Here is a 27393-nt window from a genome sequence, read left to right as displayed (position 1 = left end):
ATTGTTGTATTTTTAGCAACCTAATCAATGTTAGAGTCTGAGTTTTTTACTCTACCTGTGGAGGTGAATTTTGAGCTGGAGGAACTGTGCGACGAGGAGGAGAAACCATGTCTTTTGTTTCTGGACTACGACCACTCAGAGAATCATCACCTGCATGGATGGGAAAACATGAAGAAGTCAAGTATATACTGTAGATAATCATATCAATGAGCCCTCATCAGTTTGATTTAAAGCTACACTGATTGAGCCTTTCTACACTGTACTGAAACCCAAAATCAAGTATTAATTTAAACTAGCACATCTCTGTGCTGGTTTATCTAAAATTGTGTATTAAATCATTTGACCACACCAGTCACAAAAGACCTTCTCAGTGATTGACTAAAAGCATTGACTGAGGCATCAAAATTACAACAGTTCTTTGTGGCTATCAAATTCTTTTTAAAGACTTTCTTTCACAAGCAGAGCTGTTTTATGATCTCAGTACAATGAGGTTTGATGTTACACAACAGATGTGCTTATTAACCTTTCCATAACTCAGCAATAAGCAGAAAAGTGTAGAAAAATACTACTTTCAATGTTAAAATAATACACATGACAGTAAATAGCTTTGCTGCAGTGAAAATTTTAATAAAAGACTGAAATTATCTAACAATAATGGCATCACAACAGTAAACATAAAATTAAACTCTGGTTATCAGTATATACAGTACAGATGTTGTATACCATCTTTCCCAGATGGTATACAACAAGATGCTGTAATAGATGCACCTTCCATGTTTATTCTGGCACACAGTTCTTTTCCCACACAATTAGGGCCAAAAATTGAAAAAGCAGAAGAAAATGTCACAGCCTCACAACAGAAATTGCAGGAACTGAAAACCCTACAGGAGTTTATTCAAAAGTGTGACTTTCATCTTTCATCTAAGATCAGATTTCACAGATACAAACATTTTAAAATGATGCATCTAGATTTATGAAAACTGTAGTTTTCAAGGCTGCTCTATCGATGCACTTAGGTGATACATGTGCACGTCAATAAATCAGTTAATAATCACATGCGTGTTTATATAGCTTCACCACTAAATACATTTATGTTTCAACACAGCTGGATGGAAAGGTACTGCTTCAAGGAAAAATATTGTTCCAGGTCCACTTTCACCAAATGCAGTGTTTCTCAATATTTGTGTGTGGCATACCTAAAAGGTAGCATTGAATTAAATATGCTTATTCAGTTATCTTGACAAAACAACATAATTACCAGGATATGTATAATTTATAGATATGTATCTCTGCAGAATCTTTTATGGAGCTAAAACATATCAAGTAAAGAACATCTGTTGTTGTGAAAAACAAATCCTGATAGTAAAAGATGTTTTCTATTTCTGTTATTGGAGTTGCACAAAAATCTTGCATAACTTAGATTGTTTTGTTGCTGTTTAAACATGAAGGATTTATGGATTTCACCGCACACACCCACAGCCACATAGAGCACAGCCTCTCACATTAGATACATAAACATGAAAAAAAAAGACACACCCACAGATATTCAAAATGTTGCTTCATCTCACTGGTATGTAACTGGAGTGAAACTACTTTTTTCAAATGCATGCTTGTGGGTGTTTGTGCGTGTGTCTGTGTGTCTGTCTGTGTGTGTGTGTGTGTGTGTGTGTGTGTGTGTGTGTTGGCATCGGTCCAAATCCCTTCTGGGAGAAACTCAGGTAAATGGCTTGATTACAGCGGGAGGGAAACAATGGTGCTGCTGGCAAAGAGAGCTGACACATACCCACACACATTCACTGAAGGACATTCCTGTATTCACCTGCGCTGTCCCAAAAACACTCACACAGTGGGTTCCCTCTTTCTTCCTTATATCTTGGTGACACACACAGGCGTGCACACACCTGCTTGGGAAGAAACCTGATTCTGTCAGTAACAATACACATTGTATCACTCTATAATGGACAAAGAGCCAGTTTCAGTCGCAAAGGAATGAGGGGAGTTTTTAAGTGTTCAGTCACTCTGGCATATAATATGTCTCATAATATTAAATAATAATAAAAATATTAACAATCTCCAAAAAAGTCAGTAAGCCCAAAGAAAGATGTTGAATTTTCGATCATGTATGCAGATAATTTTAAAGATATAGTGAGAGCAGAATGTTCACCTATTAGGCATGTCTTTTATTGCATACTGCCTTGGAAAACAGAGGCGCAGAGACACAAGGCGAAACTGGATTCATCACTTTTTAAGTGTGAGAGTTTGTTTGTATGCCTCTTTGTGTGTTCTGCAGCTGTGTCCATCTATTTCTATAAGGACTGAAAACCTTCAGTTTCTTTCTTTAGTTTTATGCCATTGTTTGTTTTCTCAAACATAATATCACCCTAGGGATTAATACACTATATTGGCTTATCTGCCTTTACACAGATGAACTTCAGTGACCCATAGGTTTTATTATGACAGTATGATTATACTGCACCACAATGCCCATACGATTACCAGTGGTTTTGCTCCACTTGCATTTGGGTTGCATTTGGGTAAGCATCTGCAAGCTCCCGGAAATAAATGCTGACAATGGAAGGCTCCATCAGTATGTGTCTGCGATTTTAACTTTGAGCATTAAAACTACAGTTGGCAAGCTACCAGGGGGTTGTCGGTTAAGCAGCTGAATGCTGGCTAGACTCCCTGTGTAACTCCGTAAAAGGCAGAACTACAAAAATATATAATATTCTGTGCAAAAGGGACGTTTACTTAAAAACTGCTAATCACATACTGAAAAAATAGTTGAGTTTTCATATGACAGCAGCATAATTTGTAATTATTTTCTTATTAAAATAATGTAAGTCATGTTACACCAAAATTTTGCCTGTAGGCTGGGTTTCTGGCTGAATGTGAATTAAACAAAAAAGGGGAAATCATTTATAGTTGGTTGTTTTTCAGTGTTGTGGTAACAGAATAAAAAAAGCTTTGGGAGTTTGGGAGAGCCTAAATTGTTTGTTGTAGCTACCTGGTAAAATCCTTGGTATAAACCAGAGTAATGGCTAGATATGACGCACATAGCAGCTTCACTTCCAAGAGTGCTATAAAAACTGACTTGGAGCGCCTTTAAAACGGTGTGAGTATAATGAGGTTGTAGCCAGGACCTGACATTAGCATAATTCGACATGAACAAAACATTTATTTATGAAAACTAAAAGTAAAAAAACATAGAAACATTCAATGCAGAAAAGAAGAAATGGGTTACCATTATTTTATTTTATGCAAAGAAGACTTCAGATACTTTTTAAATTTTAGTTCTTATCCCAAGGTGTGTCACAAACCTCCTCTAATATTAACAATGGGAGGTTTGTTTCCAAGCAACAAAGTAGAACAAATCATCTATAGCATATAGACTAAACATATGCACACACATAGACACACAAAGTAGAGGTAGGTAAGTCAGAATGTCACTGAATCTATTCAAGGTGTACTTTAACCTTTACTGCAATGAATTACATGTGAAGGTGTGAGCATGTGTGGGACAGAGAGCAATAATAAGAATTCAGGAGTGACATTTGAAGCACCCTGTCAGTGAACTGAAGTGGTAGACAGCTTATATCCAGGTCAGGGCTATAACAGATAATACAAAGGTTTCAGCATTGTTCATGTCATGCAGGATATGAACAGCACAACCGCTCCATTCATGCACGCTTTGCATCCCCACAGGAGCTGAGCTGACACTTTACAAGGACTGACACTAACGGTAACTGCTTTCTGTGGGGGTTTTAAAGGAGTAGCTGGTGAAAACAAACAGACAGTGATCCATCATTCTTTCCTCTTCAAGCAGATATATATATATATGTCTATATCACAAGTGGACTGAAATTCAGAGAAGTAACATTAAAATGGAACAGAATTTGGAGCAAAGTGTTCAACCATGGGTAGCAGCGAGAGTCCTAGTCAGGTGGGGGAGGAACATAAATCATAGCTGTGGTGACCCAGAGGACACAAACTGGTTGCCAAATGTTTACTAGATTGCTGCTTCTCCTGCTCATACCCTGCCCCCTACCGCTACATACACTGTCACACATATTAATTACCACAGTTACTGTTGTGTAGTCTTTCATTATCTTTAAAAATATTAATAATGGATTAAGCCAGACTGCTTAAAATTTAGCCCTGCCACTTAAAGCCTTTCAGCACAATTACAGACAATACATGTCTTTGAGGTATTTAATAAGATACGTCAAAACTGTAGCCGTCACTGCTGCTGTCACTCAGTTTCAGATGAAAAATTGCTATTGGATTCTGATGTCAGGGTTGGTGAGGAACAACTGACTTTTCCTGTTTATTTTCTAACTTCTAATTGATTTTCCAAACATCAAACTTGAAAAAAACTTCTGAGTAAAATTGTTATGCATAATTACACACCATCATTCAGTCAATCAAGCAGAGTCAATTGACAAGAAAATTTTTTTTATTGTGCTTATTGTGTCAGGATTGGTACTTGGAAAAATTTGTATTTTCCAAGTACCACCACTTTACAAATTCAATAAGATTTAAAACCCTTTTCTGATAATTTCTAATGCAAAACAATGAATTGGTAAAGTAATGCACAACATCATAAAGAAGAGTCTACGCACATAAGTTGTACTAATGTTTATGCTGGCCCTTTGGGGTTATGTTGTAAAGCAACACCGATAACTCAGCTCCATAAAGTAAAACCTGAATTAATAGCTGACAAAACTGTGTGGACAGTCTGTCTTGAAGTTCAGTTTAACAAATAAACTTCATTTACGTGTTGTGTTTATTTATTGACTTCATTTACAATTTCATGCTGGCAGTGTGCCACTTTTTTTTACTATGACATACTGCAGTCAAGTACACAAAAGAACAAACAAAAAGAGTAAAACAAAAAAATCACCTAAGACATCATCAAAAGAAATAATAAGTATGTTCCAGATTTTTCTGAACTAATCTCTCAGTTTAATGGCTGTGACTTTCTTCAGAACATGAACAGAGTTTAACTAATGTTAGCTTTAGGCAATAAAATATGAGCCCTAAGGTAAAAATAAAGAAGCCTTTTTTCTTTGTCATGTTGATTCTAGGACTTCTATGGGAACCCTAACCACAAAATGCATCCGTCTAAGAACAGCCAAACATTTGCATAACTGTGCTAAATTTTCTCTTCTGCATTTTTCTAATAATTGCTCTGAAACAAGTGAGGTTTTGTCAAAGGAGAGATTCAATAAGCCACAGTTCATACAGGAAACTAACAGCAAGGGTTAATATCTTTGTCTGTGCAGCATGTATAAAAGACAAAAGTCATTAAGGAAGTTGTCTGATATCAAATATATGAGGTATACTGTACACAACTGTCATTTTAGGCTCTGGTTAGGACAAATTTTTCTGCCTCTCAACAAACAAACTCACGTAACCCCCCCCCCGTACACACATACTTATATTATGTCTTCTATCCTTACAGGGACTTTGCATTGACCTCCATTTTCCATTAATTTGTACAGCCAAACCTTGATCCTAACCCTGAACCTAACCTAAACTCAATTCACACCTTAATTGTAAACCTAACCTAACCCAAAAACAGCGGCTATGCTTATGAAGCCCAGGCTTTTTGCCCCATAAGAAGTGGGTCCTCACAACACCACACAAGTTAAAAAAAATGGGCCTTGCAATGTAACAAATGCTAGAACACACACACACACATACACACACACGTTGCTAGGTGACCTTGAACAGTCTGAGCTGATGTATGTGCGTGTGTGTGTAAGTGTTGAAATGTATCCCCAGTGTCTCCAGCTGAATCAGTAATGAGCATTTCATTACTTCAGCCTCAGCTCTTCAGGGAGCCCCCCGCCCCTCCACACACACACACACACACACAGAGAGAGAGAGAGAGAGAGAGAGAGAGAGAGAGAGAGAGGGAGAATGAGGATCATGGTAAAAATGGTTATTTACATATTGGACTCAAAGTATTCAATGATATTAAAAGCAAAAATGGTTAATGTGGTGAGCTTGATAATAAATGTTATTTTTGCTGATAAATAAAGTATTGAGAATACATTCTGCTAGTATAAACAAGCAATTACAGAAATTGACCAGTAAAATGCATGCCTAATAAGGAATTTGGTTTAAAAGTAGAAGTTCAGTACACATCTAAATAGCATTTAGGTTTCTTTCAGTAAATGCACACATATTAAATGAGTTATAAAAAAAACTTGGTGGTAACATCAGTGAAAGAATACAGGAATTATAAATACATTGTGTGCTACAGAGCTTCACAGGGTAATATAGTGGAACTATTAAATACAGTGACCTACACGTTCATTGGCATCCTTGTAAAAGATGTGTTAAAATTCTTATAATAAATTATTGTAGTAGAATCACACAATGAAAATAAAAATACAGTTTATTTGGTAGAAGATAATACCACATAAATAATTATTGAATACAGATAGTGGCACCTCTAATAATTTTTATACAGAAAGTTTAACTGAAGCATTTTTTATTTGTGTTTGATTTTGTATGTTGCTTAGTATTGAAGGGCTTTTCCCTGATCTAATTTGACAGATAAAGTGCAGGAGTTATTGTTACAATAAAAATAAAAAAATTTAAAACAGGTAAGGCCTAAAATTTTAAAACAGCCCTCCTTGAACTGCCACCTTAACGTGGTGGAGGGGTTTGAGTGCTCGAATGATCCTAGAGGTTATGTTGTCAGGGGCTTAAATGCCCCTAGTAGGGTCTCCCATTGCAAAAAGTCTATGGGTGACTGGTCGCCTTCATAAGGATTACAACATTGAGGCACGTGACGTCGCAGAGACGGGTCCCACCCTGGAGCCAGGCCTGGGGTCGGGACTCGTCGGAGAGCGCCTGGTGGCCGGATTGCTCCTCATGGGACCCGGCCCGGCCAAGCCCGAACGAGAGACGAAAGGCCATTCCCCAGTGGGCTACCTGCTCGGGGAACCATGAGGGACCGGTGCAAAGACGATCGGGCAGCGGATGAAGGTGGAGACCTCGACGACCCGATCTCCGGATGCTAAGGCTGGCTCTAGGGATGTGGAATCTCATCTCGCGTGGGGGGAAGGACCCTGAGCTTGTGCAGGAGGTCGAGAGATATCTACTAAAAGTAGTCGGGCTCGCCTCTCCTCGAGAGGGGCTGGACTCTCTTCTACTCTGGAGTGGCCCACGGGGAGAGGCGGCAGGCTGGGGTGGCTTTGCTTGTTGCCCCCCAGCTCAGCCGTTTCGTCTTGGTGTTTACCTCGGTGGATGAGAGGGTCGCATCCCTGCCCCTTCGGTTCAGGGACAGGTCTCTGATTGTTGTTTCAGCCTTTGGGCTGAGCGGTAGTGCGGAGTACCCAGCCTTTTTGGCGTCCCTGTCGGGGGTGCTGGATAGTGCCCCTCCCGGGGATTCCGTTATTCTGCTGGGGGACTTCAACACCCACGTGGGAAACGACAGTGACACCTGGAGAGGCGTGATTGGAAGAAATGGCCTCCCCGATCTGAATCTGAGTGGTGTTTCATTATTGGACTCCTGTGCTAGTCATGGATTGTCCATAATGAACACCATGTTCAAGCATAAGGGTGTTCATCAGTGAACCTGGCACCAGGACACCCTAGGCAGGAGGTTGATGAAGGCAAAAACTCAGGCCTGGGAGGAGTTTGGTAAGGGGATGGAGAAAGACTAGAAGTGAATCTGACAAACTGTCAGGCACATCAGGAGGGGGAAGCAGTGCTTTGCCAACACTGTTTACAGTGAGGGTGGGGAGCTGCTGATCTCGACTGGGGACATTGTCGGGCAGCGGAAGGAGTACTTCGAGGATCTCCTTAATCCTGCCTTCACGCATTCCATAGTGGAAGCAGAGGCTGGGGTTGGAGTCACACAGGCTGAAGTCACCAAGGTGCTTTAAAACTTCCACGGTGGAAGGGCTTTGGGGGTGGATAAGATCCACCCTGAGTACCGCAAGTCTCTGGATGTTGTGTGGCTGTCATGGTTGACATGCCTCTTCAACATTGCGTGGTGGTCGGGGACAGTGCCTCTGGACTAGCAGACCGGGGTGGTGGCCCCCTTTCAAAGGAAGGGTGAATGGAGGGTTTGTTCCAACTATAGAGGGATCACACTCCTCAGCCTCCCTGGTAAGGCCTATGCCAAGGTGTTGAAGAGGAGAATCCAGCCAATAGTCAAATCTTGGCTTCAGAAGGAGCTGTGTGGTTTTTGTCCCGGCCGTGGAACACTGGACCATCTCTACACTGGACCTGTTCCCGGTGCATGTTGGACTCCGACAGGGCTGCCCTTTGTCATCGGTCCTGTTTTGTCACTGGTCCCTAACTTTTATGGACAGGATTTCTAGGCGTTTGGGGATTTCGTCTCTTCTTTTTGCAGATGACGTGGTCCTACTGGCCCCCTCTAGCCAAGACCTACAGCATGCACTGGGGCAGTTTGCAGCCGAGTGTGAAGCGGCTGGGGTGAAGATCAGCTCCTCCAAGTCCGAGGCCATGGTTCTCAACCGGAAAAAGGTGGCTTGCCCTCTTCAGTTTGGAGGGGAGTTCCTGCCTCAAGTGGAGGAGTTCAAGTATCTTGGGCTCTTGTTCACGAGCAAGGGGAGAATGGAGCGAGAGATCAACAGACGGGTCGGTGCGGCTGCCGCAGTAATGGGGACGCTGTGCCGGTCCGTTGTGGTGAAGAGAGAGCTGAGCCTAAAAGGGAATCTCTCGATTTACCGGTCGGTCTACGTTTCTACCCTCACCTATGGCCATGAACTTTGGGTCATGACCAAAATCCCGGACACAAGGGGCTGAAATGAGCTTCCTCCGTAGGGTGGCCGGGCTGGACACAAGTGGCTGAAATGAGCTTCCTCCGTAGGGTGGACGGGCACTCCCTTAGAGATAGGGTGAGGAGCTCGGCCATCCGGCAGGAGCTCGGAGTAGAGCCACTGCTCCTCCACATCGAGAGGAGCCAGTTGAGGTGGCTCAAGCATCTATACTGGATGCCTCGTGGATGCCTTCCTCGGGAGGTGTTCCAGGCACAACCCACTAGGGGGCGGCCCAGGGGACGGCCCAGGAGACGCTGGAGGGACTACGTCTCTCGGCTGGGCGAGCCCGACTATTTCTAGTCGATATCTCTCGACCTCCCGCACAAGCTCAGGCTCCTTCCCCCCCAGCGAGGTGACATTCCACGTCCCTAGAGCCAGCCTAAGCATCTGGGGATCGGGCCGCTGAGGTCTCCACCTTCGTCTGCCACCCAATCCTCTTTGCACCGGTCTCTCACGGTTCCCCCTGCAGGTGGTGGGCCCACTGGGGGATGGCCTCGCGTCTCTCGTTCGGGCTTGGCCCGGCCGGGTCCCGCGAGGAGCAACCCGGCCACCAGGCGCTCTCCGACGAGTCCCGACCCCAGGCCTGGCTCCAGGGTGGGACCCCAGCTCCGCCGTACCGGGCGATGTCACGTGCCTCGATATTTTGTTCTTCATGAGGGATTCTTGAACCACCTTTTGTCTGACCCATCACCTAGAGCCTGTTTGCCATGGGAGACCCTACCAGGAGCATTTAGGCCCCAGATAACAAAGCCTCTAGGGTCATTTGAGCACTCAAACCCCTCCACCACGTTAAGGTAGCGGTTCAAGGAGGGGGTTGGATACATATTTGTCATAAATAGTGACAAAATATGTTGGATACATATTTTGTCACTATTTATATTACATGCATTGTGAGGAGGATGTTATGGGAAATGAGATAAGGGTACAGAAAATATTTTAGTACAAAATTATGCTACTGGAATAAAAAGGAAAATTTTGCTTTAAAGTTTACAGGGCACTGTAAGTGTGGGAGTTAAACTGTGTTTTCATTGTGGTGCCATTACAGTAGAATTACAACAATGTATTGTCAAAGCATTGTTTGATTTGTACATTTAAAAAGCTGAAAATGAAGCAACCTTTGAAATTCAGTCTGTGCTATTTGCATGTTTTACTGACTTTTTGTAAAGCATAATAGTGTATGTGTATGCGTATAAATTAAGTCCTAAACTGCTTGGTATAAATTAAATCTTGTTGAAACAATGATCAGTTCATACATTTGGGTGTTTTGTTTAATGTACAATTTTGTGGCAAGAATATTTTTTGGCTTTTGCGTCCAACCTGTCAATGTAGAACGCTGATCTAATGCTCAGTGGGTCTAACACATTTTTAATCGCTATGATGAGTCTCTATAAAAAACAAAATCATAGAATAGACTCTAGACTCTCTAGTAGGCAACTTGCTATAATTAATTTCATGCTGTGCAAGGACCTATGACTAATGCCAACAACACTTGAAATAAATATAAAATGATTCATTTATGACCTTAAACAGCTCCAAAACAACTATAAATATGAAATGTACTGCTTGTAGTGATTAATTATGAAACACAACAAATTTCTTAGGCCTTACATTGACAAGCTTGATGTTATAAAATTACATCAAGAACTTCCATATATCCAGCCAGAAAGCATGTTAAAAAATATGGAACAGAACAGAATGACAGGGATATGGGACTATGGTTTATACTTATTCTTTTAAAAAGCGTTTGCCATGACTGCAGTGCTTGATATATATATATTGATATACAGGGGCTGGACAATGAAACTGAAACACCTGGTTTTAGACCACAGTAATTTATTAGTATGGTGTAGGGCCTCCTTTTGCGGCCAATACAGCGTCAGTTCGTCTTGGGAATGACATATACAAGTTCAGCACAGAGGTCAGAAGGATTTTAAGCCATTCTTCTTGCAGGATAGTGGCCAGGTCACTACGTGATACTGGTGGAAGAAAACGTTTCCTGACTCGCTCCTCCAAAACACCCCAAAGTGGCTCAATAATATTTAGATCTGGTGACTGTGCAGGACATGGGAGATGTTCAACTTCACTTTCATGTTCATCAAACCAATCTTTCACCAGTCGTGCTGTGTGTATTGGTGCATTGTCATCCTGATACACGGCACCGCCTTCAGGATACAATGTTTGAACCATTGGATGCACATAGTCCCCAAGAATGGTTCGGTAGTCCTTGGCAGTGACGCGCCCATCTGGCACAAGTATTGGGCCAAGGGAATGCCCTGATATGGCAGCCCAAACCATCACTGATCTACCCCCATGCTTCACTCTGGGCATGCAACAGTCTGGGTGGTACACTTCTTTGGGCTTCTCCACACCGTAACTCTCCTGGATGTGGGGAAAACAGTAAAGGTGGACTCATCAGAGAACAATACATGTTTCACATTGTCCACAGCCCAAGATTTGCGCTCCTTGCACCATTGAAACCGACGTTTGGCATTGGCATGAGTGACCAAAGGTTTGGCTATAGCAGCCCGGCCGTGTATATTGACCCTGTGGAGCTCCCGACGGACAGCTCTGGTGGAAACAGGAGAGTTGAGGCGCACATTTAATTCTGCCGTGATTTGGGCAGCAGTGGTTTTATGTTTTTTGGATACAATCTGGGTTAGCACCCGAACATCCCTTTCAGACAGCTTCCTCTTGCGTCCACAGTTAATCCTGTTGGATGTGGTTCATCCTTCTTGGTGGTATGCTGACATTACCCTGGATACCGTGGCTCTTGATACATCACAAAGACTTGCTGCCTTGGTCACAGATGCGCCAGCAAGACATGCACCAACAATTTGTCCTCTTTTGAACTCTGGTATGTCACCCATAATGTTGTGTGCATTTCAATATTTTGAGCAAAACTGTGCTCTTACCCTGCTAATTGAACCTTCACACTCTGCTCTTGCTGGTGCAATGTGCAATCAATGAAGACTGGCTACGAGGCTGGTCCAATTTAGCCATGAAACCTCCCACACTAAAATGCCCGGTGTTTCAGTTTCATTGTCCATCCCCTGTAGAATCTGCTATATTGACAACATTGTGGAAAGACACATTAAGGTCAGAAGAAAACAGTCTGATGAAAGTATTTCCATTCTCATTACACTTGTCTGGCTGAAATCTTCGGTGGATTACCTGCTGTGAACATGCATGATATAAATCTGACATTTTTCTTTGAACTGACAAGGTAATGGCCACAATAACTATGATGTGGGTTGTGTGGACACTTGTGTTCTCATGTAAAGTGGAAATGTACGGAAAATGTTAGGGCTGGAGTGCATGCATAAAAAGAGCAATGCTCTAATCACAATTAATAGTTTAAATGTGATTTGAAAAATGTCATTACTTATGAGTAAATTAAAGAAACCCGAACACTACCAAAATGTTGGTGTTATCCTTTCCCCACATTTAATTCAATTCAATTTAAATCCATTCCGTTCGTTCGTTCGTCGTCTTCCGCTTATCCAGGACCGGGTCGCGGGGGCAGCAGACTCAGCAGAGACGCCCAGACGTCCCTCTCTCCAGACACCTCCTCCAGCTCCTCCAGGGGGAGCCCAAGGCGTTCCCAGGCCAGCCGAGAGACATAGTCCCTCCAGCGTGTCCTGGGCCGTCCCCTGGGCCTCCTCCCGGTGGGACGTGCCTGGAACACCTCCCGAGGAAGGCGTCCAGGAGCCATCCGGTATAGATGCCCGAGCCACCGCAACTGGCTCCTCTCAATGTGGAGGAGCAGCGGCTCTACTCCGAGCTCCTCCCGGATGGCCGAGCTCCTCACCCTATCTCTAAGGGAGTGCCCGGCCACCCTACGGAGGAAGCTCATTTCAGCCGCTTGTATCCGTGATCTCGTTCTTTCGGTCATGACCCAAAGTTCATGGCCATAGGTGAGGGTAGGAACGTAGACCGACCAGTAAATTGAGAGCTTTGCTTTTCGGCTAAGCTCTCTCTTCACCACAATGGACCGGCACAGCGCCCCCATTACTGTGGCAGCTGCACCGATCCATCTGTCAATCTCCTGCTCCATTCTTCCCTCACTCGTGAACAAGACCCCGAGATACTTAAACTCGTCCACTTGAGGCAGGAACTCCCCTCCAACCTGAAGAGGACAAGCCACCCTTTTCCGGTCGAGTACCATGGCCTCGGACTTGGAGGAGCTGATCCCCATCCCAGCCGCTTCACACTCGGCTGCGAACCGCCACAGCGCATGCTGTAGGTCTTGGCTAGAAGGGGCCAGCAGGACCACGTCATCCGCAAAAAGAAGAGACGAAATCCACTGGTCCCCAAACCAGACCCCCTCCGGCCCTTGGCTGCGTCTAGAAATCCTGTCCATAAAAGTTATGAACAGGACCGGCGACAAAGGGCAGCCATGCCGGAGTCCAACATGCACTGGGAACAGGTCCGACTTAGTGCCGGCAATGCGGACCAAACTCCTGCTCCGCTCGTACAGGGACCGGATGGCCCCTAATAAAGGGCCCCCGATTCCATACTCCTGGAGCACCCCCCACAGGGCATCACGAGGGACACAGTCGAATGCCTTCTCCAGGTCCACAAAACACATGTGAACCGGTTGGGCAAACTCCCATGAACCCTCGAGCACCCTGTAGAGGGTATAGAGCTGGTCCAGTGTTCCACGGCTGGGACGAAAACCACACTGTTCCTCCTGAAGCCGAGGTTCGACTATCGGTCGGACTCTCCTCTCCAATACCCTGGCGTAGGCCTTACCAGGGAGGCTGAGGAGTGTGATCCCCCTGTAGTTGGAACACACCCTCCGGTCCCCCTTCTTATAAAGGGGGACCACCACCCCAGTCTGCCAGTCCAGAGGCACTGTCCCCGACCGCCACGCAATGTTGAAGAGGCGTGTCAACCATGACAGCCCTACAACATCCAGAGACTTGAGGTACTCAGGGCGGATCTCATCCACCCCCGAAGCCTTGCCACCGCGGAGCTTTTTAACCACCTCGGTGACTTCAGCCTGGGTGATGAAAGAGTCCAACCCCGAGTCCCCAGCCTCTGTTTCCACCACGGAATGCGTGATGGCAGGATTGAGGAGATCCTCGAAGTACTCCTTCCACTGCCCGATAATGTCCTCAGTCGAGGTCAGCAGTCTCCCGCCCCCACTATAAACAGTGTTGGCAAAGCACTGCTTCCCCCTCCTGAGGCGCCGGACGGTTTGCCAGAATCGCTTCGAGGCCAACCGGTAGTCCTTCTCCATGGCCTCACCGAACTCTTCCCAGGCCCGAGTTTTTGCCTCTGCCACAGCCCGGGCCGCAGCACGCTTGGCCTCACGGTACCCGTCAGCCGCCTCAGGAGTCCCACAAGCCAACCACAGCCGATAGGACTCCTTCTTCAGCTTAACAGCATCCCTTACTGCCGGTGTCCACCACCGGGTTCTGGGATTGCCGCCACGACAGGCACCGCAGACCTTACGGCCACAGCTATGGGCAGCAGCATCGACAATAGATGCAGAGAACATGGTCCACTCGGACTCTATGTCTCCAACATCCCCCGGGATCTGGTCGAAGCTCTCCCGCAGGTGGGAGTTGAATACATCCCTGGCCGAGGGCTCCACCAGGCGTTCCCAGCAGACCCTCACTACGCGCTTGGGCCTGCCGAGTCTGTCCGGCTTTCTCCTCCTCCAGCGGATCCAACTCACCACCAGGTGATGATCAGAGGACAGCTCAGCCCCTCTCTTCACCCGAGTGTCCAAAACATGCGGCCGAAGGTCTGATGATACGACAACAAAGTCGATCATCGACCTCCTGCCTAGGGTGTCCTGGTGCCAAGTGCACTGATGGACACCCTTATGTTTGAACATGGTGTTCGTTATGGACAATCCGCGACTAGCACAGAAGTCCAATAACAAAACACCACTCGGATTCAGATCGGGGAGACCATTCCTCCCGATCACGCCTCTCCAGGTGTCACTGTCGTTCCCCACGTGGGCGTTGAAGTCCCCCAGCAGAATAATGGAGTCCCCGGGAGGGGCACTATCCAGCACCCCCGACAGGGACGCCAAGAAGGCCGGGTACTCTGCACTACCACTCGGCCCGTAGGCTGAAATGACAGTCAGAGACCTCTCCCCAACCCGAAGGCGCAGGGATACGACCCTCTCATCCACTGGGGTAAACCCCAACACGAGATGGCTGAGCTGGGGGGCAACAAGCAAACCCACACCAGCCCGCCGCCTCTCCCCGTGGGCCACTCCAGAGTAGAAGAGAGTCCAACCCTTCTCAAGGAGATGGGTTCCAGAGCCCACGCTGTGCGTGGAGGCGAGCCCGACTATTTCTAGTCGATATCTCTCGACCTCCCGCACAAGCTCAGGCTCCTTCCCCCCCAGCGAGGTGACATTCCACGTCCCTAGAGCCAGCCTAAGCATCCGGGGATCGGGCCGTTGAGGTCTCCACCTTCGTCCGCCACCCAATCCTCTTTGCACCGGTCCCTCACGGTTCCCCCTGCAGGTGGTGGGCCCACTGGGGGATGGCCTCGCGTCTCTCGTTCGGGCTTGGCCCGGCCGGGTCCCGCGAGGAGCAACCCGGCCACCAGGCGCTCTCCGACGAGTCCCGACCCCAGGCCTGGCTCCAGGGTGGGACCCCGGCTCCGCCGTACCGGGCGACGTCACTTGCCTCGATATTGTGTTCTTCATGAGGGGTTCTTGAACCATTCTTTGTCTGACCCATCACCTAGAACCTGTTTGCCATGGGAGACCCTACCAGGGGCATTTAGGCCCCAGACAACATAGCCTCTAGGATCATTTGAGCACTCAAACCCCTCCACCACGTTAAGGTGACGGTTCAATTTAAATCCATTCCGTTTACTCATATAATGAATATCGCACCAATTCTCAACAAATATACACTCAGGTAACTGTAAATCGAAATAAAAAAGGTGAATTCAATCCAATTTAATAGTACCCAATGGAATTCATTCAATTACAATTCAGCTCAACACAATAAAGCATGTCTATGAGTAAACTGGATTCAACTTAAAAATCCACACTAGGGTCCTATAGTACAAATCTAGCCACAACAATCTGAAAACTAAGAAAACTGAAAACCAGAGGGAAAGTCTGTGTGGGCAACCCTGATTGGTATGTTGTGTAATTTGTTGTCGTTTTGGTCATTGCCATTGATCCCAAGCCAAGTCAACTTTATTTATAAAGCACTTTAAAATCAGCAAGCACTGGACAAAAAGAACGATTTAAATAATGAATAAAACATTAGAATTTAAAACAAATGGAAAAATGTAATGTAGAAATAAAATCTAAGCAAATGTAGCAACAAGAAAATACAACATGGTAGAACATACAGTACAGACCAAAAGTTTGGACACACCTTCTCATTCAAAGAGTTGTCTTTATTTTCATGACTATGAATATTGTAGCTTCACACTGAAGGCATCAAAACTATGAATTAACACATGTGGAATTATATACTGAACAAAAAAGTGTTAAACAACTGAAAATATGTATTATATTCTAGGTTCTTCAAAGTAGCCACCTTTTGCTTTGATTACTGCTCTGCACACTCTTGGCATTTTGTTGATGAGCTTCAAGAGGTAGTCACCTGAAATGGTTTTCACTTCACAGGTGTGCCCTGTCAGGTTTAATATGTGGGATTTCAAGCCTTATAAATGGGGTTGGGACCATCAGTTGTGTTGTGCAGGAGGTGGATACAGTACATAGCTGATAGTCCTACTGAATAGACTGTTAGAATTTGTATTATGGCAAGAAAAAAGCAGCTAAGTAAAGAAAAACGAGTGGCCATCATTACTTTAAGAAATGAAGGTCAGTCAGTGAAAAGTGTCCCCAAGAGTAGTCGCAAAAACCATCAAGCGCTACAAAGAAACTGGCTCCCATGAGGACCGTGTTATGGAATTTTCTTATCAAAGTGGGTAGAAGTTGACTCATAACAAGAGAAAATACGGACTTTGTCTTTATAAATTTTATTCAAAGGCATTCAGCGTTTGAATGACTCTGTCACCGAGCAAGTCAGTTAAGCAGAGCCCCGATCAACAGTTACACACAGTATTTATACCAGAACATGACAGTGTTATCTCAACTTCAAAGAGTCTGTGTTTTATGACCCCAGACCCTTCTCAGGTTCAGAGGTGACAAAGTTATCTAGGAACCCATCTGTCCTTCCCGAGACATCCCCCTAAAGCATGAGTTTTAACCATTAAACTTCTGATAATGGCTTTACAGCTTCCTCCTCTAACACAGATGTTCTGAGGAGTGAGGTAACCTAAAGGTCATACACTTTGGAACACTTAATAAAAGAATTTCCATTACAACTGCCGCAGGAAAGGAAGACCAATAGTCACCTCTGCTGCGGACGATAAGTTCATCCGAGTCACCAGCCTCAGAAATCGTAGGTTAACAGCAGCTCAGATTAGAGAACAGGTCAATGCCACACAGAGTTCTAGCAGCAGATGCATCTCTAGATCAACTGTTAAGAGGAGACTGTGTGAATCAGGCCTTCATGGTAAAATAGCTGCTAGGAAACCACTGCTGAGGACAGGCAACAAGCAGAAGAGACTTGTTTGGGCTAAAGAACACAAGGAATGGACATTAGACCAGTGAAAATCTGTGCTTTGGTCTGATGAGTCCAAGTTTGACATCATTGGTTCCAACCAACGTGTCTTTGTGTGGCACAGAAGAGGTGAACGGATGGACTCTACATGCCTGGTTCCCACCATGAAGCATGGAGGAGGAGGTGTGATGCTGTGGGGGTGCTTTGCTGGTGACACTGTTGGGGATTTATTCAAAATTGAAGGCATACTGAACCAGCATGGCTACCACAGCATCTTGCAGCTGCATGCTATTCCATCGAGTTTGCGTTTAGTTGGACCATCATTTATTTTTCTAACAGGACAATGACCCCAAACACACCTCCAGGCTGTGTAAGGGCTATTTGACCAAAAAGGAGAGTGATGGGTTGCTGCGCCAGATAACCTGGCCTCCACAGTCACCGGACTTGATTGCAATCGAGATAGTTTGGGGTGAGCTGGACCGCAGAGTGAAGGCAAAAGGGCCAACAAGTGCTAAGCATCTCTGGGAACTCCTTCAAGACTGTTGGAAAACCATTTCAGGTAACTACCTCTTGAAGCTCATCAACAGAATGCCAAGAGTGTGAGGAGCAGTAATGAAAGCAAAAGGTGGCTACTTTGAAGAACCTAGAACATAAGACATATTTTCATTTGTTTCACACTTTTTTGTTCAGTATATAATTCCACATGTGTTAATTCATAGTTTTGATGCCTTCAGTGTGAAGCTACAATATTCATAGTCATGAAAATAAAGAAAACTCTTTGAATGAGAAGGTGTGTCCAAACTTTTGGTCTGTACTGTATAACAAAAATTACCAACTTATACGGGGTCAAAAGCCAAAGAGAAGAGGTGGGCAGTTAAGAGGCTTTTCTAATTTGCAGGGGGCAAAGCGTCCCACAATTTCGGAGTTAAAACTCAGTATTTTGTTCCTAAATATCTAAAAAACCTAATGTTGCTATTAGTCGAATGGTCGAAGTGAGCATCTGCTGCTTAGGTTCACTTTTCTTGGACTTGTGATTGTTCAATAAAATTTAATTTTTACACGTGAAAGGCCTGCATGTCGGCCAGTGTCTGTGTCCTCCTGTAACACATAAAATGTGACCCTAGTTACAGTTCATTAAGGTCAGAAAAAAACAGTTATACTACAAAGAAGGGGTTCAAAATGCAAAAGGATGAAAAAAGAGCAAGAAACAAAAGGGAGGGAAACTACTGAAAGTATAATTTAAAGGCTGGTTATCAGCTGTTCAATACAATGGTGGTACTACTCACTACTGAGTAGTTTTTTGACACTTTTAGTTTAGTTTTGTTTTTATTTCTAATGTTGTTAAACTTTTAATCAACTGTTGAATGTAGTGTGTGAGTTTAAATGTTTCTGTGTCTTGTTCCTTTTCCTCATTTTGAATTTTGAACCTAAACCTACAACCTAGTTATGATCCACCAGCCCAAATCATGAATAGTTAAATTTTTTTCCCTAATCTTAAGATTTTGTTCAGGGATGTATTTTTGTTTTTAATATCAATAATTTTGGACCTAGGTGAAACGCGAATACTTAGTGTTTTCACAGTCAGGAGCTTTGTCTGGGAATGTGTGTTGATTAAATTTCTTGTCCCACCAATAGCTTTTAAAAATGTTCAGTTTGGATTGAAACAATTCACGAGACTTAAGGAGACATAAGGAGATTAGATGACTTTCTAATTTTACTTCTTTTCAGTAACACAAGCACAAGCATAGTATACAGTTGGATTGCTTTTATTTTTCAAATAAATAATACCTACTGAGGCTTTGTTTTGCTGTGTCTTCCGAAGGTCACACTCTTCGAGGTTAATCATAGCCTCCAGTAGAATCATAAAAGCTTTAAACGAAAAATAAATTAGGGTAGTCTTAGGGTACAAGGCGGCAAGGGGCTCAGACTGATCAGAGGTCGATGAAAAAATGAACAGAGCCGAGTGCCTCTTTGAAGGCTGTTACACCAAAACCAGCCAGTGAGGGATTTGTGGGAGGCTGCAGCTAGGCAAAGGAAAGGCAGCATACTTCTTTAAAAAGGTCAAGAACAGGAATAACAGCCTCCAGCAGTGAACTGCTAATAAAGTGATGATGTCTAACAGGGTCTGCATGAGCAAACTCTCAGGTGTGCAGACTAACAGTGTGTCAGAAGGTAAGTCAGCCAGGCACAAATAGCCTGGTTGACAGGAGGTTTATTCTGCCCCTCATGTAAAGTTCACCTCTTTTATCTCTACGGGTGTGTTGAACAAAACAGACTGTCATTATTCTCCTCTGATGAGTAGGAGGAAAGTGAATATATATTACTTTAATGAGCAACATCTTCCCGGAGGATCTGTCATTTAACTCCACTGCTTAGCCACAGCCACATGCGGAACACATGCATGTACATTATGCCGTTTATGATTGACAGTGTTTCTTTCTGCACCCAGTGTTACCCTCTATTTCTGCTCATATGTGCTCTTTATTTTCTTACAAGTATTTATTTATGTGTACCAGTTACGGTTAGTATTGAAAGTGCAGAGCTGAGACGCATTAATAAAATAAACCCAATAAGCCAATAGCAGAAAAAACCAATTATGCAAAGAAAATGAGAAAAATTATAAAATGCATACAAATCTTATTGACATTTTTTAAAAACAATTTATTACACCTTTCATTAACCTTTTTGTAAATTTATTTTTCCTGAACTTTGGGATCCCAGAAACATATTTGTTGGTGTTACTATTTACAATGTGTCAGTACTAAAAAAGAGGTAAGGATCAGCAGAACAGATTGCATTCCACATGTTGTATCCTAATCCTGGTTCCAAAGAAAGCATTATTTTACAGCTCTGATCATTCCAATTGAAATTCTCCTTTGAGAGTGTTTTATATTCACTTGTACAGATCAGAAGCCTCACATGAAATTTTTATTGCTCTTACTGACTCTTTAAAGATAGAGACGGGTCCTTATAAATGCAGATTAATGAATTCTCAGATGAAGCAGGCCACATGTTTAAGGCAAGGTAGGCAGAAAAATGGGCCTTTCTGTTTAAGATGAAATAGTGACTAAAGGCTTTGTGGAGAGGACAACAGGGAATGGTGAAGAGTCCAGCAGTGTTCAGATGATGGAGTGAAGCTACACGGTAGAAAGACAATAAAGATTAAATTCTAGCATCCATTATTCTCCCATAGGTCTTATAGTAACTGCAGACTTAGTGTAAGAACTAAATATAAAGATTTTTTATTTTTTTTTGCTACATTTTACAAATGCAAAACATGAAAAAAGTAATTTATTTGCTTAGTTAACAAGTAGTTCATCTCATCCCTTCCTCTGTCTCTCCAACTCTTTCTCTCTCATTCAGTCTCCTTTCACTATTGCTATCACAAAGGGACCCATGGGAAAATTGACCACCTGGTAACTATGGTTACAGAGATCGAGTGGCCCTTTGTGAGTAGACAATCCCATATTCTCTCAAATATACACTCACACATACATATTCTGCTTGGTAAAATAAGAAACATTCCTGAATATTTTTCTTCAAGTATGTAGTGGTGAAAACACAGCTTATGATCTGTTCAAGGAGAAGGTACGGGGCTTTCCCAACTGGTATAAGTGGTTGTCTTGTGACTAACAGGCACCTGGAGGTTATAGCTTATCCCAATCTCTGTAACCACCGCCACACCACAAAAACCAGTTCAGTAAATACACTGTCTAGGGATTTAATTTGCTACAGAAAAAAACGAGAAAAATGAGGAGAGAGGAGACAACAAGATACAATCGTATTTACATTATTGACACTGTAGTAATTGGACATGCCTTGGTGAAAAGCTGCAGAGGGGATTGCATCAGTTGAAAAAAGGAAATCAATCAGTTTAATCTGGCTAAATACTAGGAAATGGGAGGGAGAGAAATGGTAAAACAAATTTTTTTTTTACTCAGCAAAAAAAAAACAAGCATCCACAAAATTATTAGTAAATGTTATCAAACAGATAAATAATCAATTTGGAAAGATGATCTAACTCCTGATGTCCCTAAAGCAGTTTAATGTGCAACTTATGCAACACAAATACAATTAGTGAATATAGCTTTGCTAACAGAACAAAATACATCATTTTAGTAAAATAATAAATAACATGATCAAATACTTGTTCTGAACTGAAGTTTTCAGCCTGTGTTCACACATTTGGTTTGTCAATGTTTATTTTCTATCTTTAAACAATATTTACCAACATACTCTCCCTCCCTGGGGTGAGATGTTAAATATTGTTAATAATTAATGATGGTTACTATAAAATTGAAAGCTAATCATCTAATGATTAAACAACAGGATTCATAATATTCTTCAACAGTTAGTAATAGCCAGAGTTCTTAGTTAGTTTCTATGTAAAAGTAATGAAACAAATAAACGCTAAGCTCACCAGTGTGTGTTTTAAAAACTTTAATATTAACAAAGGCACTAAATTACAGATATGTAGCTGTTAAACCCCCTTCAAACTAAACACGATAACCCCTGGATCTTCACAACTAGTTCAAATTAAAAGTTAAAAAAAAAAACACTGAACCACTTCCCTCAGTGTTAGGGAAGTCTTTCCTGGCCACAGTGTTTCCACAATGAGCATAAAATCTTCACTATGTGCCTCCTTGATTTGGTCAATATCTTCAGAACTTCCCTTAATGTGCAAAATTTCTACACCTAAATGATCAGTTAAATCCTTGCTGTGGAGGATGAAAGACTATCAATGTTTTTATCACCTTGTCAGAAAAATGAATGCAGCTGGGGGTGACATTATGTGCAATGTTTTCAATCTGTTCAAATTGATAATACATTGGCAGATGTAGTCAGAAGGTATACACAGTGGCGGACTTAGCAAGTTTGGGCCCCAAGGTAAACCATTGTAAAGGGGCCCTCCCCCAAGATTGCCTTAATGTACCAGTAGGCCCTGAGGGTGTCAGGGTGTGGTTTTCAGAGTTGGACCCAAATGCAGACAGGCTGGCAGAGGCAGCATGGTAATTGCAGAAATTATTAAATTTCCCAAAGAAAAACCTCCAACAGGCTGGTGGAAGCAGGTGCAGGCATGAACATGGGCAGACTTGGTGTGGCAAACAGGCTTGGACAGGCTTGGCATGAAAACAGTCGAGGATGAGAACAGTATAAATCAGTGAAGAACAAACAAAATGCAAGTGTATATAAAGGGCATAACGCAGGTGAAAACAGTGAGACTGATGGGCATGGAGCAGGTGGACTGAATGAAGCCGATTACTATGGCAGAGAGTGAAATCAAAAAATGACCGGAACTAAACAGAAATACAAGAACACAATCTTAGCCAAGAAAATGTCTTACAGATAAAGCCAAACTCAAATACACCATAAACAAAATAAAAGAATAAGTAAGGAACTAAAGCACCACCTGGAAAACATAAACAATGATCAGAAGCAAAACCCAAAACAATACTCAAATACCTTCAAATCATGAAAGAGGGTGAAAGACTGTGTAGGGCTGCCACAATTTTCATACTGCAATACTGTGAAACTGACAGAACCGCAAGATACGTTTTTTTCCTACTTTAATAAGACACAACTACTCATTAAAATCTTTTTAGAAAAACCTTTGTTGGTAAAAAAAAGTGCTAAAGCCATTCTTTCTTCAACAGTAAACACCACAATGTACAAACTAATAATGACAGGGTAGAGCTGGTCAATATAGTAAAAATATAATAGAAAAGGCTACATTAGCAGATTTTCATAACTTTATATCACAATTATTTTAGTGTCATATTGCATACTCCTATGACAAGGTACAGTTGTTAGAGCATTGTAGAAACGTCAGTATGTTGGAAACAAATCCAAATATCAGCCCATTGCAAGTTTGGACAGGAAACCTGACTGGATGAAGGATGGTGGACAGCAGGACGTCCGGGCAAGAGAGACACTTGTATAAGCTGTGGCTGCTTGTATAAGCAGACAAAACAAAACAAATAATGTTTTGGCTGTAAAACCGTGTCCCTTGCCATTTGTATTTTCAATTACAAAAATGGAATAGTCCATTGTTAACGAACTCACAGGCAGAGAAAGCTCTGATACCGTAGTTGAGTTTCTCGCTCTCCAACTCTTTGAGGTAACTACAAAAATAAAATGGGGATTCCACTTGCGGTGTCAGAATTTTTCTTTATTCAAACCACAAAAAAGCATTAACCTCTAAAACTTTGCCTACTTCTCGAAAACGTAGGATTTCTGTTTTTCACCCTGACTGGAGCCTAAAACACTTAGAACGTCCTATGGTCACCCAGTGACCAGCAAAGCCCAGTCTGGGCACACTTTTGTGCATTTCTCCTCTAAGAGCCCTACTCTATTGTAAAGCCCAGAACTTACAGATTGTATTGTGCAAGGAGACCTATCATTGCGGCTGATCTTTTTGAAGGCAGAGCAGCAAACAAACATGATGTGCATAACAGCAGCGCTGGCAAGAGAGTTAGAATGACTTACCAATGCAGCGTGAGCATATTGATGGACAGTCCTGCTATAAATTTTTCAATGCCCAATTCACATAGAATATATAAGCTGCAACTGCAGCCACCAGGCTGCAAAACATGTGGGGACCTCAATATGCTGCCATTTCAATAATAAACCTCCACAACCTCAAAACATAGGTTTTGACATACTTAGAAAAGTTTGGATGTCTTAGGCTTTATCACACATAATTGGTAGTCCACTGTACTCATATGTCCTCGCCAAGACTCTGAAAAGACACTTCCATTTTCTTGATGATTTTTAATGCAGTAGTGTGATCCTAATCTGGTGTGAAGGGTTACAGGGCACCTTCGGCAAGAATCTACAAAACACACTAAATATTACTCAAAAACTGCAGTTTTAGCTCTACAAATCTATAGCTACCCCAAAAGTTGGACATAAATGCAGTCAGAAATCTGTTGGTAATAATTAGTAAGTCTACATTAACACATTTTAAATGCTTGTGTTCTTGCACATGTAGAGTTTTGTAAAACATCCCACATTTTGGCAGCTGAGATGTACAGAAAGGCATTTACATTTTTAAAGTTTCTAGATGTAGCCCAGCCTAAAATATTCATTTCTGACTAATAAGGCTAAAATATAAATACTATCATTGGAATCAGTATTTGTAAATGTATTATACATTAAAGATGAATTAAAATGCAGTAACTATAGATAAAAGCAAAATAAAACCTAGTTCTCACTGGGTAAAAAAGGGCTGGGTATCAGAGACCAGCCTGTACATTGAGGGAAGCCCAACTATTTCTATCTGGTATCTATCAACTTAACCCACAAGCTCAGGCTTTCCCCCCCAATGAAGTAACATTCCATGTCCCTACAGCCAGTTTGCGCATTCGGGGATCAGGTTACCAAGATCTCTGCCTTTGACCGCCGCTTGATCCTCTTTGTAACAGTCCCCCATGGTTGCCCCTGCAGGTGGTGGTGCCCACGGGGGGATGGCCTTGCGTCTCTCGTTTGGGCTTGGCCCAGCTGGACACAACGCACCAGGTGACATCTCGTGCCTCGTTTTCAACTTTGTCGTTTTGTTGTTTATTTTGGGTAAAATACTGTGTGTGTTTCCTGCTTGCTTGTTTCAAATGTACGTCTCAAAAGTGTGCTTTGTCTACAACCTAACTTGTTGTTGTCAAGCTTGGATTTTCTTTTGTTACACTGGTTGATGTAAACCTAAAATCCAACCACGTGTGTAAGGGTGGGACTTCAGTGAGGCAAGTGTAAAACCATCTACGTCTGCTGCATTCGGCCACTACTGCTTTGCTGTAAGTCAGCTGAAAAACTAAGCTAATGGGAAACGTTCATAAAATACTCGTGGATGCAGACACTGCTGTTCCTGTTTTGGACAGTATAACCTTGTAATGAGTGAGTAGTTGATGTATATGAGTTTTGTGCTCAAATGATATGTTAAAGGGGCAAATGTATGATGATAATCGTGAGTTAACATGTTAACATGTTAGCATTTTAGCGCAAGCTAATGGTAACTTTGCATGTAGAGTATATGAGCCTTTGCTGAATATATAAAACTAAAAAGAGACTTCTAATACACAGTGGATGGAGAGCTATTCTCTGGACACTTCTGCTGTGTATTGAACAGTCATGTTTTGCCAATGTATTACATACAACATATAGCCCATGGTGTAAAGCTAATTCCAACTCCACTGTTAAGTGGGACCCGCATGGTCACAGACAAGGTCTCAACCATCTCTGAATCTGAACCAAAATGATTTGTGAGTAAACTGAAGCATGTGCATTTATTTTCTGCTTGTTTACAAGTGATGCAACCATTTGTGTTTTCTGGTCACTATGAACCTGAGCCAGGTATCAGGCCTGCAACGGCTTTATCTAATCTCAAAGACTAGGCTGTTATCAAACGGATCATAATCTGAACTGAAGTATAATGTTAGAATGTGATTTTCTGTGATACTGTTTTATGTTTGTTAAGGTCTAATAGTATTACAAGTGTATTGAAACACACACCAATCTATTTTTTTTTTGTATGTCCTAACAATATTTTTCATTCACAAAATTTTTCACCTTCGTCTGCCGAGACGTCTGGGCGTCTCTGCTGCCCCCGCGACCCGGTCCCGGATAAAGCGGAAGACGACGAGTACGAGTACGAGTAAATTTTTCACTAAAACTTTTAACGTTAAACTTTCTGAGTGGTGTCATAATTTTATTACTGCAGATTTAAAGAAGGTTTAACAGTTCATTGTACTTAGTGAGTTTAAAACATAGTAGCTCACATATTTTCTTGTTAATTGGAGGCACCGTCATAATTAGAACCCATAAATAAGTTTACAGGGTAAAAACTGATTAAAATAAAAAAACATGTCCATGCTTAACAACATGCATAAGGAGCTTGTTTATATGCTAATAGACAGCCAACAAGCAGGGAGAAATACAGAAAATCCTCTTTGTAACTCTTTATTGTGATTTTATCTTCAAGAACTGACAGGAGTTCAAGAGATGTGATCCTAATATGCAGACACAACCCTGGTAAATCATTGCCAGCAATTTTCACTGCAAATAGCCAATGAACCAGATCCATCTCAGCAAGAGGTATGAGTTTCCATAGATGTGACACATCAAGGTCAGTGGAAAGTCTCTGGCAAATGTATCAACAAATGCTTTGCTTTAAGAGCTGTTAAATGAGGGAGCAATACACATTCGGAAAACAAGCATTTAAAAGCAAATGTGCTTTCAAAATAAATGTATTGTGAAATGGTAAATATTTGGAAGGCTGAGAAATTATCCAGATGCACATATGAAGGCATGTTTTCCAAAAGGTGCAAAATGAATTTTATACATATGCAAATCCCCTGTTTCTGACATTGATGAAATAGCAAAAATACACATCTACAACATTTTGGAAAATAATCTTTTGTTTTTCTATCCCACGTGTATTTGGTTACAACTCTATCAAAATACCTAACTTTTCATACAGTGCTTTGGTCCCAATTAATAAAATGCAACATTTAAAACTACAATTGACTAAACATAGTACCGAAAGTTTTTTCTAAAAGCCAACCTATCTCTATATGCTTCATTATTTTACTCATAGCTAATACAGAGTAACCCTACTCCTGCCCTAACCCTATCTTAGAGGCTCCCTCTTCTACCAGAGCATCTATTCACCACAATCATGATTTGTTAAGACAACAATACTTTAGCTAATAAATCCACTATTATTGCCAACACCTTTTGGACACAAACATACTTTAAAACACAAAATAATAAATGAAAAACAAACACAAGCAGTTCAGTTATTGTTTCAGCTCACTAAAAAATGTCCTCTTGCTTTGCTTGGATCTGCATCCCAGCAACTGCAAACCACTGACCCTCAGTACCAAATCATGCAGGATCAGTAAGCTTCACTAGAGGTTACTACACACCACAAAAAGATATCCATGACTCCAGTAATGACAAGGACATTGCAGGAATGATGAATGCATCAATAACCTTTAACCCTGTTACATGCTGCCTTAGGGAGCATAAAGGACACCGCC

At 42.5% G+C, this 27393-nt stretch overlaps 1 protein-coding gene across 2 annotated transcripts in view; it reads right to left on the bottom strand.

Moving 5' to 3' along the window:
- Positions 1 to 27393, bottom strand: part of LOC124873343 (glypican-5-like) — a 107893-nt gene that overhangs the window by 3012 nt on the left and 77488 nt on the right. For both annotated transcript variants that reach the window (XM_047373913.1, XM_047373912.1), the window contains exon 10: positions 56 to 150. In XM_047373913.1, the coding sequence (XP_047229869.1) occupies positions 56 to 150 (95 nt within the window). The remainder of the gene's footprint in view (positions 1 to 55; positions 151 to 27393) is intronic.

Source organism: Girardinichthys multiradiatus, chromosome 9 (genome assembly GCF_021462225.1).
Source record: "Girardinichthys multiradiatus isolate DD_20200921_A chromosome 9, DD_fGirMul_XY1, whole genome shotgun sequence".
Taxonomy (NCBI): domain Eukaryota; kingdom Metazoa; phylum Chordata; class Actinopteri; order Cyprinodontiformes; family Goodeidae; genus Girardinichthys; species Girardinichthys multiradiatus.
This window is presented reverse-complemented; position numbering and strand designations above follow the sequence as displayed.